Consider the following 14,018-nt stretch of genomic DNA (forward strand, 5'->3'; position numbering starts at 1 on the left):
TTCCACCTGTGAAGCCCAAGATCAGCCCAACTTTGGCAGCAACCAGTAAAGCTTGTGGTTTGATAAGACACTAAGTTACTACTTACTTTTCAGTAAGAGTCCATCAGGTTCTCCTTGATCTTGTGCTACTTCTATCAGTGATTGTTATTACATTTCAAAATTTATTATGAAAGGAGTGGTAGTGAGTACCTTTAATTCCTGCATGAGACTAGGATCTTTGAGTTCAAGGCCATCCTAGACTATTGAGCAGAAACCATCTTTTTGTTTGTTTGCTTTCAAACTGGGGTTTCTCTGTGTGTGAAGAAACATACACAGAAGCCTAGAGGCATGCCAAAATGCACAATGCATACCTTCAATTCACCTGAGGCAAGGTCCCCAAAAGTAGACACCTGCTGTGTCTACACTCAGTGCTTCTGTAGGCCCCTGCACTGCATGAGACACTACCCACCACCTCTGCCCCTTCCCTTTTTTCTCTACTTAACAAAGAGGCTCACTCCTTTTCATCACCTTTTCCCAGGTAAATAAGGAACAATGTTCACTCTTGCTTTGTGGCTTTTGTTGGTGTGTATGCCAGCTTCAGTGGTTCCTTCTGTGCTTCTATTAGGCAAGCTGGCTATGTGTCCCTGTGCTGGGGGGGAGGGAGCTGGACTGTTCCTGACTGTTCTCTTCCCTTTATCTTGCTTTCAGTGCTTAACCTTGTCTGTGTTTAACCTTTCCAGCCACAAGACTTGTTATCTAGTCTCTGAGGACTACAGTGTTCCCTGAGGGGAGGGATTGTCAATTTGTCCTGCTCTGCCCTGGTCTCCTCCACTTGCAGCTGCTGATTTCCTGCCAGGCTGCTGATGGGTGATCAGTAAATGGAGAAAAAGGAGGGAATTGGTGTGGAGGGGCTGTTTCAGCTCAGGTTGTTTCTGTGATGCTCAACAGCACACCCACCCATCCCCAAATTTTCAGAAGTTGTTCTTGCTACTTTTTTTTTTTTTTTTTTTTAACCAGATTGTGGTGGCTCATGCCTTTAATCCCAGCACTAGGGAGGCAGAGGAAAGTAAATCTTTGAGTTCAAGGCCAGCCTGGTCTACATAGTGGGTTCCAGGACAGCCAGGGCTTCATAGAGAAACCCTGTCTCAGAAAATAAAAAGTTTAACTTTAATGTATAGATGTTTTGCCTGCATGTATATCTGAGCACTGTGTGCACGGAGCATCCAAGCTCAGGAGAGGGTGTTAGGTCTTTTGGAACTAGAGTTATAGACAGTGGTTATGTCAGTGTTTGGACTCAAACCTGGGTTCTTTGGATGAGCAGTAAGTACTCTCCAGCCCAACTTTTTTTTTTTTTTTTTTTTTTGAGGCAGTTTTTGAAGTAGTTTGAATGTAATTAACCCCCCCCCCCCCCAGTAAGCTCAAGGGAATGGCACCATTAGGAGGTGTAGCTTTGTCGGATTAGGTATGGCCTTTTTGGAAGAAGTGGGTCACTGTTGGGGAGAGCTTTGAGGTCTCCTATGCCCAGGGTATTGTCAAGTGTCACAGTCCATTTCCTGTTGCCTGCATGATATAGGACTCTCAGCTACTTCTCTAGGACCATGTCTGCCTGCACGCTGCCATGTTTCCCGCCATGATAATGTTTTCCTTATAAGAGTTGCCGTGGTGTCTCTTCACAGCAATAGAAACCCTAACTAAAACAGAAGTTGGCACCAGGGACTGGCCGGACCATGTTTTTGTTTGGAAAAATATGGACTTTGGTACTTTGGGTTAAGAAAGCAGTGGATACTTTAAATGCTTCCTAATGGACCACACTAGTAGGATCTTGGAAGACAGTGTGGTGCTAAGAGTTATTTGAACTGTGGGGGACTCAGTTGAGAGATTTTAGAGGAGAATTTAGTATGTTGCCTGGATCATTCTTGTGATATTTTGGTGAAGAAAGTGGCTGTTTTTTGCCCTTGATCAAAGAGTCTGCCTGAGGCGAGGTGAAGAGTTTTGGATCAATTCTGTTGGCCTAGGAAATGTCCAAACAGCCCAGTGTAGACGCTGTTGTGTGCTTATTAGGGTTACTCTAATGAAGACTGAGAATGAAAGGGAAAATTACAAAATGTAAACCTGAGGAGGAAAGGAGCACCGGGGAGTGGAGTGAGCTAAGTCCTGTGTTCAAGGAGACGAACAGACCAGGGCATGGAATAAAGGGGGCGGTGGCCTCCATGCAAGATCCCACCCAGCTAAGTTTCCAGCTTGTGAAAAGGAATTAAAGAAAAGCTTAGGGCTGGGTGTGGTGGTGCATGCCTTTAATCCCAGCACTCCAGATGCAGAGGCTAGCAGATCTCTTAGTTTGAGGCCAACCTAGTCTACAGATCCAGTTTCAGGACAGCCAAGCTTAGGAACTGAAGGACAGGAAGATGCAATTGAATAAGGGGGGCCATGTTCCAGCCCCAGCAAGCAGCAGAATTTGGCAGCTTCAGCCACATGGTTCTGGCTTTAGAGTTAAGGATAGGAAAAAAAAAAAAAAAAAAACTATGGGATTTGTCTCCAACACTAAGGAAAGTACTGAGACCAGGCATGTGTCAGGGGCCATTGCGTTATGGAAAAGCCTGGACTGCTTTGAAGACCCAAAGATGTTGGAGATGCCAGAGCTGCTGGGGAGAGCTGCTTATAGAGAAAGAAGTGTGTTGCAGTCAACAAAGCTGAAAGGAGTTGGAGATCTAAACAGCCCTTTGTCATCAGACCTGGAGATGCAGAGTTTGTGGAGTTTGCCCACCTGGTTTTTGGTCTTGCTTTGGTCCAGTGTTTCCTTACTATGTTTCCTCCCCTGTGTTTTGGAATGGTAATGTGTATCCTATGCAATTATATGTTGGAAGAATGTGATCTGTTTTTTTGTTTTGTTTTGGTGTTTTGAGACAGGGTTTCTCTGTATTGTTTTGGAGCCTGTTCTGGAACTCGCTCTGTAGACCAGACTAGTCTGAAACTCACAGAGATCCACCTGCCTCTGCCTCTGGAGTGCTGGGATTAAAGGCGTGTACCACCAACACCTGGCTATGATCTGCTTTTTTTATTTTTATTTTGTAGTGGATTACAGTTAATCGATTACACGAATCTCAGAAGATTCTTTGAACTTTGGGTTTTTTTTTTTTTTTTTTTTTTTTTTTTTTGAGACAGGGTTTCTCTGTGGTTTTGAAAGCTGTCCTGAAACTAGCTCTTGTAGACCAGGCTGGCCTTGAACTCACAGAGATCTGTCTGCCTCTGCCTTCCAAGTGCTGGGACTAAAAGCATGGACCCCCCCCCCCAGCTTGAACTTTGGATTTTTAAACATTGTTGAGACTGTGACAGACTTTTGAAGTTGGACTAAATGCATTTTATATTATGATATTGCTACAAGCTTATGGGGGGCCAGGGAGTGGAGTGTGGGAGTTTGAGTGCAATTGGCTCCCATAAGCTCATAGGAGTGGCACTATTAGAAGGTGTGACTTTGTTGGAGTATGTGTGTGACTTTGTTGAAAGAAGTGTGTCACTGTGGGGGCAGACTTTGAGTTTTCCTATGCTCAAGATACTATCCAGTGTCACAGTCCATTTCCTGTTGTCTGTAAGATGTAGGACTCTCAGCTACTTCTCTGGCACCATGTCTGTCCCCATGCCATCGTGCTCCTCACCACAATGATAATGGACTGATAATGTAAGTGAGCCACCCCAACTAAATGTTTTCCTTATAAGAGTTGCCATGGTCACGGTGTCGCTTCACAGTAATAGAAACCCTAACTTAGACAGTTTCTGTTACTGTCCTGGAACTCACTCTGTAGACCAGATTGGCCTCGAACTCACAGAGATCTGCCTGCCTCTGCCTCCCGAGTGCTGGGTCTAAAGGTGTGCGCCACCACTGCCTGGCCCCAACTATTATTATATTCTCTGTGCCAAGCACTCCACTGCTCCTCCCCACCCCACATTCTTCTTTTTCTTCTGGCAACTTCTTTTCCAGAAATGGTTGGGGCACTTTCTTTGAGGGTCTAATGCCACTTGAAACTTCTGTGGATTCACCCAGAAGTGCTCAAGACTGGCAACCTAAAATAAAGTGTCTCCTTTCCTATGGACATTTCTAATTGTCAGCTTTTTCTACAACCGAGTCAGGTTCAAGTCCACCCAAAGCTCTCAGGAAGGGTCTCTGGTTCCTCTCCTGGCAGCCACATGGCTAATCTGCATATACCCTTCCAGTGAATTCCCAGTCAGGTTGGAAGAGTTCCTACCCTGTTTAAGATGGCACACAGGAGGCTGGAGAGATGATTCGGCAGTGAAGAGAACACATAGCTCTTGCAGAGGACCCAGATTTGGTTCCCAGCAAGTACAAGGCAGTTTACAACTTTCTGTAATTCCAGTTCCAGCAATCCAGTGTCCTTTCCTGGCCCCTGCACACTGCACACACATAGTACACAAACATACATGCAGGCAAAAAGCACCCATACACATGAATAACAAAATAAGAGCACAGGGGTCAGACTCCACTACAGTCAAAGCCACATTTCTGTTTGCTAGTTGTGTGGTGTTTTAGGATGCTCTGTTGTTTCCACCCAGCTCTCCCTCTGAGTAATGACTTACCTAACACCTGCCTTGCTGGGTGATGGAAAGCACTGAGAACAGCAGACAGCATTCACAGGAAGCCTTTCATACTTACTGTTTTCTACACAGACAAGCTTAGGAGTTGACAGACTTTGTGCTGGAAAGTAGGGGCAGGGAGAAAAGTGTAAAATATGGGACAGTTTCTGTTTACAGTGTTATTGGAAAGAAAACACAGGGAATGAAGACTGGTGGCAAATACAGAGGTGAACCCTGAACCCAAACAGAAGCTGCTGCGGTGTTTGGGGCCAACAGGAGTGGGGATGGAAAAGATGGAGGGGTGTGTACCCCTCTTCCCTTCCTCCGCTTTCCAAAATGCCTAAGTTCCAGCTCTAGTCAGACCCCTGTATTCAACATTCACTCAGTACAGCACAGCATTCATGTCTGTATCTCATTCTCAAGTGTCCTGCAGAGCTGTCTTTCCATCTGCTCATGTGGGACAGATGGCCAGTCCTGTCCTCAATCTTCTCTCCTTCAGCACTACTGATGCCCTTCCCCCTCCTTTCCCTTTTCCTCCTCCCTTCTTCCCTCACTCCCCTCCTGCTTTGAGAGTCTCACTGTGCATTCCTCACTAGTTTTGCACCTGTGATTTCCTGTTTCCCACCCCTGAGTAGGGGATGCAGGTGTGTACCACTTCCCTGGACATCAGCTCAGCTTTCTAACTACCCACCCTGCTTATTCTGCCTCTGAAGTTGTTCTCCATCCTTCCTTTAGTATACATCCTCAGTATATAACTTCTTTTTCATTTTCTCAGACAAGATCTTTTGGTGTGGCATGTTTTTTTCCAGACAGTTTTTCTGTATATCCCTGGCTCTCCTGGAACTAACTGTGTAGACCAGACTGGCCTCAAACTCAGATCTGCCTGCTTCTGCCTCCCAAATGCTGTGATTAATGGGTCTTAACTATGTAGGTTAGGCTATGCTCAAACTCATAGAGATTGCCAACACCAACATCTGTTGCTCTAGTGTATGGATTAAAGGCATTTAAAGGAATGAACCACCATCATGCTTGGCTGCTGCTGCTGCTGCTGCTTCTCCTCCTCCTCCTCCTTTTTCTTCTTTTTTTGAGACAGGTTTCTTTGTGTAGACTTGGCTGTCCTAGAACTCATTCTGTAGATCCGGCTGGCTTCAGAGTCAAACACAGCTTCATGGTGACTACAGTCTCAGGGGTAGGTGAGACAGCATGCAGAGATGCCCTACTGGCTACTGGTGCAGGTTGAAGCCAGCACTATGTGCTAAGCTGAACTGTGCAGCGGCTGATGTGGTAGTTTAAGATTTTTCTCACTGGGTGAGAGCATGCTGCAGGTGCTCAGGGAAGACAATCCAGACATAGAAAACCTCTAAACAGTTACAGTGTGTCTAAAAATGTGCTGGACTTAATAAAGAGAAGATGTATAGAAAGTCATAGAAAAATTAGCTTATAAATAATGAGATAAAGTCTTTATAAAGAGAATAAAATAATATAAAAAGCATAACCCATGTGAAGATGGAAAATACACAAAGACTCTGGATTCTATATGGTGTCTTGTTGACTTTAAATTTTTGATTGCTGATGAGCAAACAGCAGCAGCTGAGAGACGTGGGATTGTAAGTGGAACTGCTGAATTAAACCAGCCCAGATACTTTAGAGGTTATGCTTTTGTTTCCATAGGAAACAAAAGGCTACAGATTTATTCAAGGTTAAAGAGGATCAGGTTTGATCAGGGGAGATGACCTAAAATCTTGACTACAAATAAGCCTTCTACAAAACAGAGCAAGGGGACCAAACACCAATGAAAATGGTGGCCCAGGTGACCCAGCCTCTCAGGTGCCTCTGTTGCAGTTTCCTTAGAGTTCTGCATCCAGAACAACTTCAACATTGCTGGCTGAGATGGTCCAGCCTCATAGACACTAGCCAACATGTCAGATAAGCCTTGCATTTTCCCATTACTCGGAGACAGGACAACAAATACTATAGCTAGTTCTCCCAGGACTTGACCATTATCCTATTTTCTTAGAGTCCCCTAAAGATGTCAAGTGTCTGCAGACAACTGGTTAACAGTCTAGAGAACATAATGCCCATATTCCCAAGACATGGGGTGGGTGGTTTTAATCATTTGGTGGGTTATGGATGTTTGTCATTGTTTAGGGTGGTTGGTTACAAGTTGTTATTCATCATGGTGAGGAAAAAGCTAATCAAAGGAGATTAGATTCAGGGATGTTCTGAAAAAAAAAAGTGGTGGGGGGGACTGTAGAAATGATAGGGTTAAAAGGATAGATTATTGACTCTACTTTTAAACTAAAAGAGCAACTACTATTAAATATTGTACATTGCTATTTACTTTTGTATATTGATGTAAATTTAAGAATATTTTTATTATACTGTATACCTGTTTCTACTCTTGTTTAAGGTATTTTTATATATTGATACAAATTTAAGGTCATTTTTGTTATACTGTAAATATGCTTCTACTCAAGATATTTTTGTATACTGAGACAAATTTAAAGTTATTTTTGTCATAATGTTCCTAATCTTATTTAAGGTATTATGCCTATGCAGCTCATTTAACAATGTAATATAAATTTATAGTCCTTGAAAGTTATTATTATAAACTGTTTAGAATAATAAAGAAATGCATGTTAGTAGTCACTTATAACAATCAAACTTATAGTCATGTTAGGTGTTTTCAGAGTCATTCAGAGATATATTTTTAGATATAGAGGTGGTATTCAAACACTTCAGAGATCTACAGAATATGGCATGTTTTAATAACAGAAGGCTTTTCATGAGAGTGAAAAAGGATGATGGGCATCAAAGAACCTCCATATGGAATTCATTTTCTTCGTGGCAAAAGCTAGCCACTAGGCAAAAAAACTGCCCTTGCCTTGACTGCTGACAACATGCTGTCCAAATTGGACATGTAGGACACGAAAGTGTCTGCCTAACTTTGCCAAGACAAGGTAATTCAGTCCTTCAAAATTCCTGATTCATACATGGAGCATGAGTAGTGTCAGGGAACAAATTTCCTTAGTGTTATCTCCTTCTCCCCTGGGAATGAATTAAAACCACCAGGTTTTGTGGCAAATGCCTTTACCTGCTCAGTGATATCACTGGCTCGCCCATCAGAACATTATTTCTAAAGTGCTGCAGTACCTTTTGACTGATTTTTTGTTTTGTTTTTGAGGCAGGGTCTCCCTATGTAGCACCACCGGCTATCCTGGTACTCCCTGGTCCTCAGACCAGGCTGACCTTGAACTCACTGAGTTCTGCCTTCCTTAGTGTGCAGAACTACACCCAGACTTATGGTACCCTTTAACCTATGGCCTGCCTTGGAGATTGCAACCTGCATCTTCTGGTGTTCTGTATCCAGGGGGGCCATTGTCATTCTGTTGTCTCACAACTGTCTCAGGGCCAAGGGTACAAACCTTGTTCTGGCTGACAGCAATGACAGTAGACACAAGGTCCCCATGGTCTGCCTCTAATTTTCTCTTCAGCTCTCCATTGCCTTTTAGTGGCAGGGAATCACCAATGTTTCTCAGAGTAGGTTGCCCTTCCTCTTACCAATGGTTTTTAAACATGCTGCTTCCTGTACCTAGCATATTCTTGTTCAAGCATCTTTAAGATACCACTCAGATGCCATTTCCTGTGGGACATCTTGAACCCTTCTCCCTCCAAGTTGGATTATATATCTTCTTGAGGGTTTCCAACTCATGCTGTATGGCAACTGTGTATCTCTCTGCTAGTCTTGAGTCCCTATGTATGAGAACCCAAGAATGGTACATCCTTGTATCAACAGATCTGGGACAGGAACCACCCAGGTACCTCCTGGTTGGAGTAAGCACCTAGGTGAATCTGGCTCTTTGCCAGAGTCAGTATGCCATCTCTGGGATCCCAGCTATCTGTGAGGATAAATGTAGTGAGATATCCACCCCACCTGCACCTGTTGTACTGACCACACCCATTGGGGTGTGGGAACAGGTGTGGGCATGACCAAGGGGGGACTAGGTCTGGGGTCCCAGAGTCCAGCTCTCTCTCTTGCTCCCTTTTCTTGGGATGGGAACCTGTGGGTGGTCATCTGTTTCAATGTAATTTCTCCCCCAATAAACATCCATCAGCCTATTGCTTCCCAGATTCTTATATATCCATGTTATAGATAAAGCTAGAAGATCACTTGAGACCAGAAGTTCTAGATCAGCCTAGGCAACATAACACACCATCTCAAAAGGATGAGAAGAAAGGAGGGAGGGAGGAAAAAAATGTGATTCCATAGCCATCAAGTGTCTCATTCATTTAGCCGTCCTTAGTCAAGGTTTGCTGAATGGATACAGGTGACTGATAGACTGGGTAGTATCTGGTAAGCCTGAATACAGGGTATATGCTCGTGCTGCTTATCAAGAGTGGGAAGATGGACTAGTGGATTAGAGTCCTGCATTGGCCAGGTGACGGTTGAGATGTTTGTAGGATCCAGGTTGTCAACACAGTGGCTAAACTAGTGAGGGTCTAGTGCTGGGATCAAAGATTTTTTTTTTTTTTTTTTTTTTTACCTCATGTGGAGGAGGCAGCACTTGGCAGAGGCCTGGCTCAAAGACAGAGTCCTGGGAGGCGAGTGTGTGTGTGTGTGTGTGTGTGTTGCTCCATCCATGGACACAGCAGTTGGGAGATGAAATAAGTTATTTTCAAACAGTTTTGCTGGTTGTGGTGGCACAGTTCTATAATCCTAGCATCCAGTGGCTGAGGCAGGAGGATCATGAATTCAAGCTTGGCTACATAGTAAGACCCTGTCTCAAAAGCAAAAAATACACAAAAAATTAAAATGGGGGTGGTGGGTGGTGGTGGATAGATGGCTCAGTAGTTAGGGGATCTGATGCCTATGGCCTTTGCAGGCACCTTGTACTCACATGTGTATACCTGTATGCAAACACACACACACACATACACACACACCCCTATACATACTTAAAAATAAATCTTTGCAGGATGGCTCATTGGTTAATTAACATCTCTGACTACTTTTCCAGAGGATTCAAGGTTCAATTCCCAGCACCCACATGGCAGCTCACTACTGTCTGTAACTCCAAGATCTGACACCCTTACATAGACAAACATGCAGGGAAAAAATCAATGCATATAAAATAAAAATAATTTTAAAAATCTTTTAAGATTTTAAATATATGGTGACATATACCTTTAATCTTAGAACTTGGGAGGCAGAAGCAGGAGGAGTTTGAAGATAGCCTGGTCTACAGAGTGAGTTCCGGGGACAGCTAGGGATACATAGAGAACCCCTGTTTTGAAAAACCAAAAGCAACAAAAACAAAATTGGGATGGTGAGCTAGCTCACCAAGAAAAGGTGCTTGCTGCCATACCTGATAATTCCTAGTGATGGGGATGTCCTTCTGTATATATGTTTCTCTTATTGGCTGATGAATGAAACACTGGCCAGTGGCCAGGCAGGAAGTATAGGTGGGCTACCAGACGAGGAGAGTTCTGGGGAGAGGATGCAGAGAGTGAGACCATGTAGCTACTGGGAAGATAGGATGCTGGCCGTTCTCTGGTAAGATAAAGCCATGTAGAAATGCATAGGTTAATAGTTATGGGTTAATTAAGAGGAAGTCAGCCAGGGGCTGCAGAGATGTCTCAGAGGTTAAGAACACTGGTTGCTCTTCCAGAGGTTCTGAGTTCAATTCCCAGCAACCACATGGTGGTTCACAACCTGGTGCCCTCTTCTGGCACTCAGGTGTACATTCAGGTAGATCACTATATATATATTAAACATTAAAAGAAAAAAATCTTTTTTTAAAAGAGAGCTAGCCAATAAGAAACCTGAGCCATTGTCGAAACAGTTTATTCTTAGTATGAGCCTCTGTATGTTTATTTGGGCCTCTGTATGTTTATTTGGGGCTAAATGGCTGTGGGATCAGGAAGGACAGAAACTCCATCTACATCCTAGTAACCATATGGTATAAGGAGAAAACCAGCTCCTGCAAGGTGTGCTGTGATCACCACACATGAGCTCAACCCCCACCAAATGTAATAAAAGCCAGGTAGAGTTGGTGCAGGCTAAATAGGGCTTTTTACTTGCACATCAAAATGTACCCCATTCTTAGACAACATCTCAGTGTTGTATCCTGCTTGATAGGAGAAACCATTCCTGCACATCTTGGTTTCTCCTCTTGGCTCCAGTCACTCTCTGGTTCCTCCATAGCCTATGAGAAAATGCTGAGCATCAATGTCTTTTGTGATGGGATAAGTGGGTATTGTAGAGATCTGTTTTCTTAGTGTAATAACTATCATTGTCATCAGAGCAATTGTGACTAAGACTCTCAGGGCTAAGCCTGTAGGTTCTTGATGTTTCCTTGTAGGGAGTGGGCAGGAAGGGTCACTGGACCCTAGTGAATGCATTTGGAAGGAGGTATAGGCAGAGCCCAAGTTCCTGTGTCTCAGGCCACGTGCTGAGGGAGGACCTGGGAGGAAGGACAGAGTGGTCCTTGCCTGAGTAGAGGGTCAAGTCTACTCTTGAATCAAACCTACCCTTGATTCAGAAGCCCAGGGAATTTCTGCCTGTTCTATAAGGAAAACAGCCTGACATGAGGATGTGAAGTGACAGTAGCTCGCTCTTGATGCATTTTGCTCACAGGCCTTACTTTGCTGTGGCCTTTCTGGTTCACAGAGCCCTGTGGAGGTCAGAGAACTTTGTGAAGTCAGTTCTCCACTTCCATTTTACATGGGTTCCAGGGATCAAAGGCAGCTCATCCCGCTTGTGTGGCAAAGTGCTTTTCCCCAGCTAGCTCTCCAGTCTTCTCTGGGGTACTTCCCAGCACTCGTTAACTTGTGGTTCTCGGGAGTTAAGTACCATTGCCAGCCTAGAAAGTCTGTCACTGAGCCGAGTGGGCCCTGGGTTCTTCACAGCAGAGCTTCTAGGCATAGGATAAGGAATAACTGACAGTCTGCTCCATATGGCCACTGTTCCTAGGGGCCACACCTGCATGGTGAGGTCAAGTTGTGTTCCTCTTCTATGTGAGCCTTCTTTGTCTTGGGTACGTCTATGGAGGCTCTGAGTCAAGTACCCTTGTAGTGTAGAAAAGTTTACACCCAGGACATTGGTAGTGGTGGCTAGTTTTAAATGTCACCTTCACACAATCTAGAATTACTAGGAAAAGGATTATTTAAATAACGTGGAAAACTATATTAGTGGAAAGACCTGCCCACTATAGGCAGCATCATTTTGTGAGCTGGGTCTTGCACTGAATGGAAAGGAGCCAAGTACTTCATGTGCTCATTAATTCATTGCCTTCTGTTCTAGACTATAGGAGTAATGTGACCAGCTATTTCAAGTTCCTGTTGCAGTGACTTCCCTGCAATGGTGTACTGTAACCTGGAATGCTGAGCCAAATAATTTTTATTCTTCCAGTTGCTTGTCAGGATATTCTCTCTCTCTCTCTCTCTCTCTCTCTCTCTTCAAGACAAGGTTTCATTGTGTGTAGCCCTAGCTGTCCTGGAACTTACTCTGTAGACCAAGCTGCCCTTGAACTCAAGAGATCACTTGCCTCTGCCTCCTGAATGCTGGGATTAAAGGCATGTGCCACCATTGCTTGGCTTATCAAAGCACTTTATCACAGCAATGGGAAACAAAATTAGGACATTGGCTACTGGTTCCTATCTCAGATCAAGGACCAACAGGAGAGTAACAGATGGATCCAGGTTCCAAAACACCCACCAGCCAAAGCGAGACCACTTGGACTCAGAGGGGAGGCACGTGCCCCTGTGTGCCACTGCCTTGGGAGGTGAGTTTTAGGAAAAATAGGAGCTGACATGGGAACAGCACCTGCCCTTTTGCTTGCTTTCATACTGGGGAGCCATCTTCAAGTCTGTTTCCATAATGAAGGGACAGAGAAGTATAATCCTTTCTGGCTTATTCTGTCTGATGAGGGTGGATGGCTGCAGGAATAGAGCGAGGGGCAGAGCCCGAGGCAGTTGGTAAGAAATCACCAGTTTATTGAATGAAAAAACCCAACATGGCCCCATTCTTCCCACCCCACTTATTCTCAGGCCCAGGAGACACTCTGGACAGTAGGGCTGGGCAGTGGAGAAGGACTTAAAGAGTCTGGGGTGTAGAGAATGAGAAAACGATGTTCCAAGTGCAGTTTTGTGCCACACTGCTCAGAAGCAGTGAGAGGGAAACAGACAAGTTCCAGAGATGCCAGAGGGCATGGAGGCTGGGTCAGCTCTGTCCCTTCTCAGCCTCTCCTGAAGACACTGAGGAGGCTGAGGTAGGTCTGGGACCCATCCATGGCTGAGAGCGAAGGCTCCTGGAAGAGGACCTGGTGGAGACGGGCTTCTTACTGCTGCTCTGCCACGGAGGAAGTGGGAAGGCAGAGCAGGGAAGGAGAGGCAAGCTGACACAGGAAAAGGGAGACATACGGCTGGATAAGAGTCACAGATAATGTGTATGTTGGGGGGCAGGGTTTGCTCCCTCCTACCTAGTGAAGCCACAGAGCTATCTTAGGTGGGAGACAGGAGGCAAAGGAGGAGGGAGCCTCAAGGACAGGACCTGTGCACAGGACAAGTTACCCAAACAACTGGAAAACAAAACAAACAAAACAACAACAAAACACCACTTAGGACACAGGACATTCACAGAGACTTGAACTGGCAGGAAATCATGCATGTGAAGATACTGGGAAGCCCCCTCCATCCCAGAAACACCAGGATGCTCAGGTGTACCCCCAAATCTACTGGGAAACTGGGGCATGCGAGGTCACAGGAATGACAGGAGGCCCCAGCCCTGTAACAGTTGTCATCGTTATGTAGGGGAAGGCAGGTTGTGTAGCAACCAACAGATGAACCTTGGAAATCGAGGGCCTGGTGGCCAGGCTATGGTAAAGTGCTAGGCTGTCTCACTGTGTACCAGAACTCCAGGTTTTTCATTTCCAGAAAGGGAACCAGTGCTGCAGGGGGTCAGTGAGGTGAAGGAAGGTCCAGATTATTTAATTATAGGGATTATGGGCACCAGAAGGCAGAACCACCCAGCTCTGTTGGGCCTGGAACAGGAGGGAGGAGGGTAGTCCAGAGATGAGCTGGGCAGTGAGAGGGGAGGGCTGCATCCCCAGTGGCAGTGTCCTTCAGGACTGGGTATGTAGAGGCAGGCCCCAGTGCTGGGAAAGGGAGGTGAGGCCGGGGCTTGCTGGCCTTTCCCTGCCTGCAGTTGGTGAGGCTGGGTGGCAGTGCCAGGGAGTGGTTGGGAGGCAGGGTCTCAGGTAGTCTTGCTGCCACTGAAGAGTCCCACTGGAAAGTGCTTGACATGAGTGGGCCACTGGGCGGCCAGCTGGAAGAACTTGATGTCACTCCACTCAACTCCATCGATGGACACTGGGGTGATAGAGAAGAGAAAGGTTATGGGGTTAACTAAAGCCATCTCCCTATCCCTCAGGGAGGATGTGGCTCCCTCCCTC

General features: G+C 45.3%; 1 protein-coding gene across 1 annotated transcript in view; it reads right to left on the reverse strand.

The window, feature by feature from the left end:
* Window positions 1–12,544: 12,544 nt before the first annotated feature.
* Window positions 12,545–14,018, reverse strand: part of Pacs1 (phosphofurin acidic cluster sorting protein 1) — a 122,028-nt gene continuing 120,554 nt past the window's right edge. Inside the window, 1 exon segment of the mRNA XM_051193625.1 lies at window positions 12,545–13,935. Coding sequence (XP_051049582.1) covers window positions 13,820–13,935 — 116 coding nt within the window. The 3' untranslated portion in view covers window positions 12,545–13,819.

The sequence above is a fragment of the Phodopus roborovskii genome, unplaced genomic scaffold (genome assembly GCF_943737965.1).
Source record: "Phodopus roborovskii unplaced genomic scaffold, PHOROB, whole genome shotgun sequence".
Taxonomy (NCBI): Eukaryota; Metazoa; Chordata; class Mammalia; order Rodentia; family Cricetidae; genus Phodopus; species Phodopus roborovskii.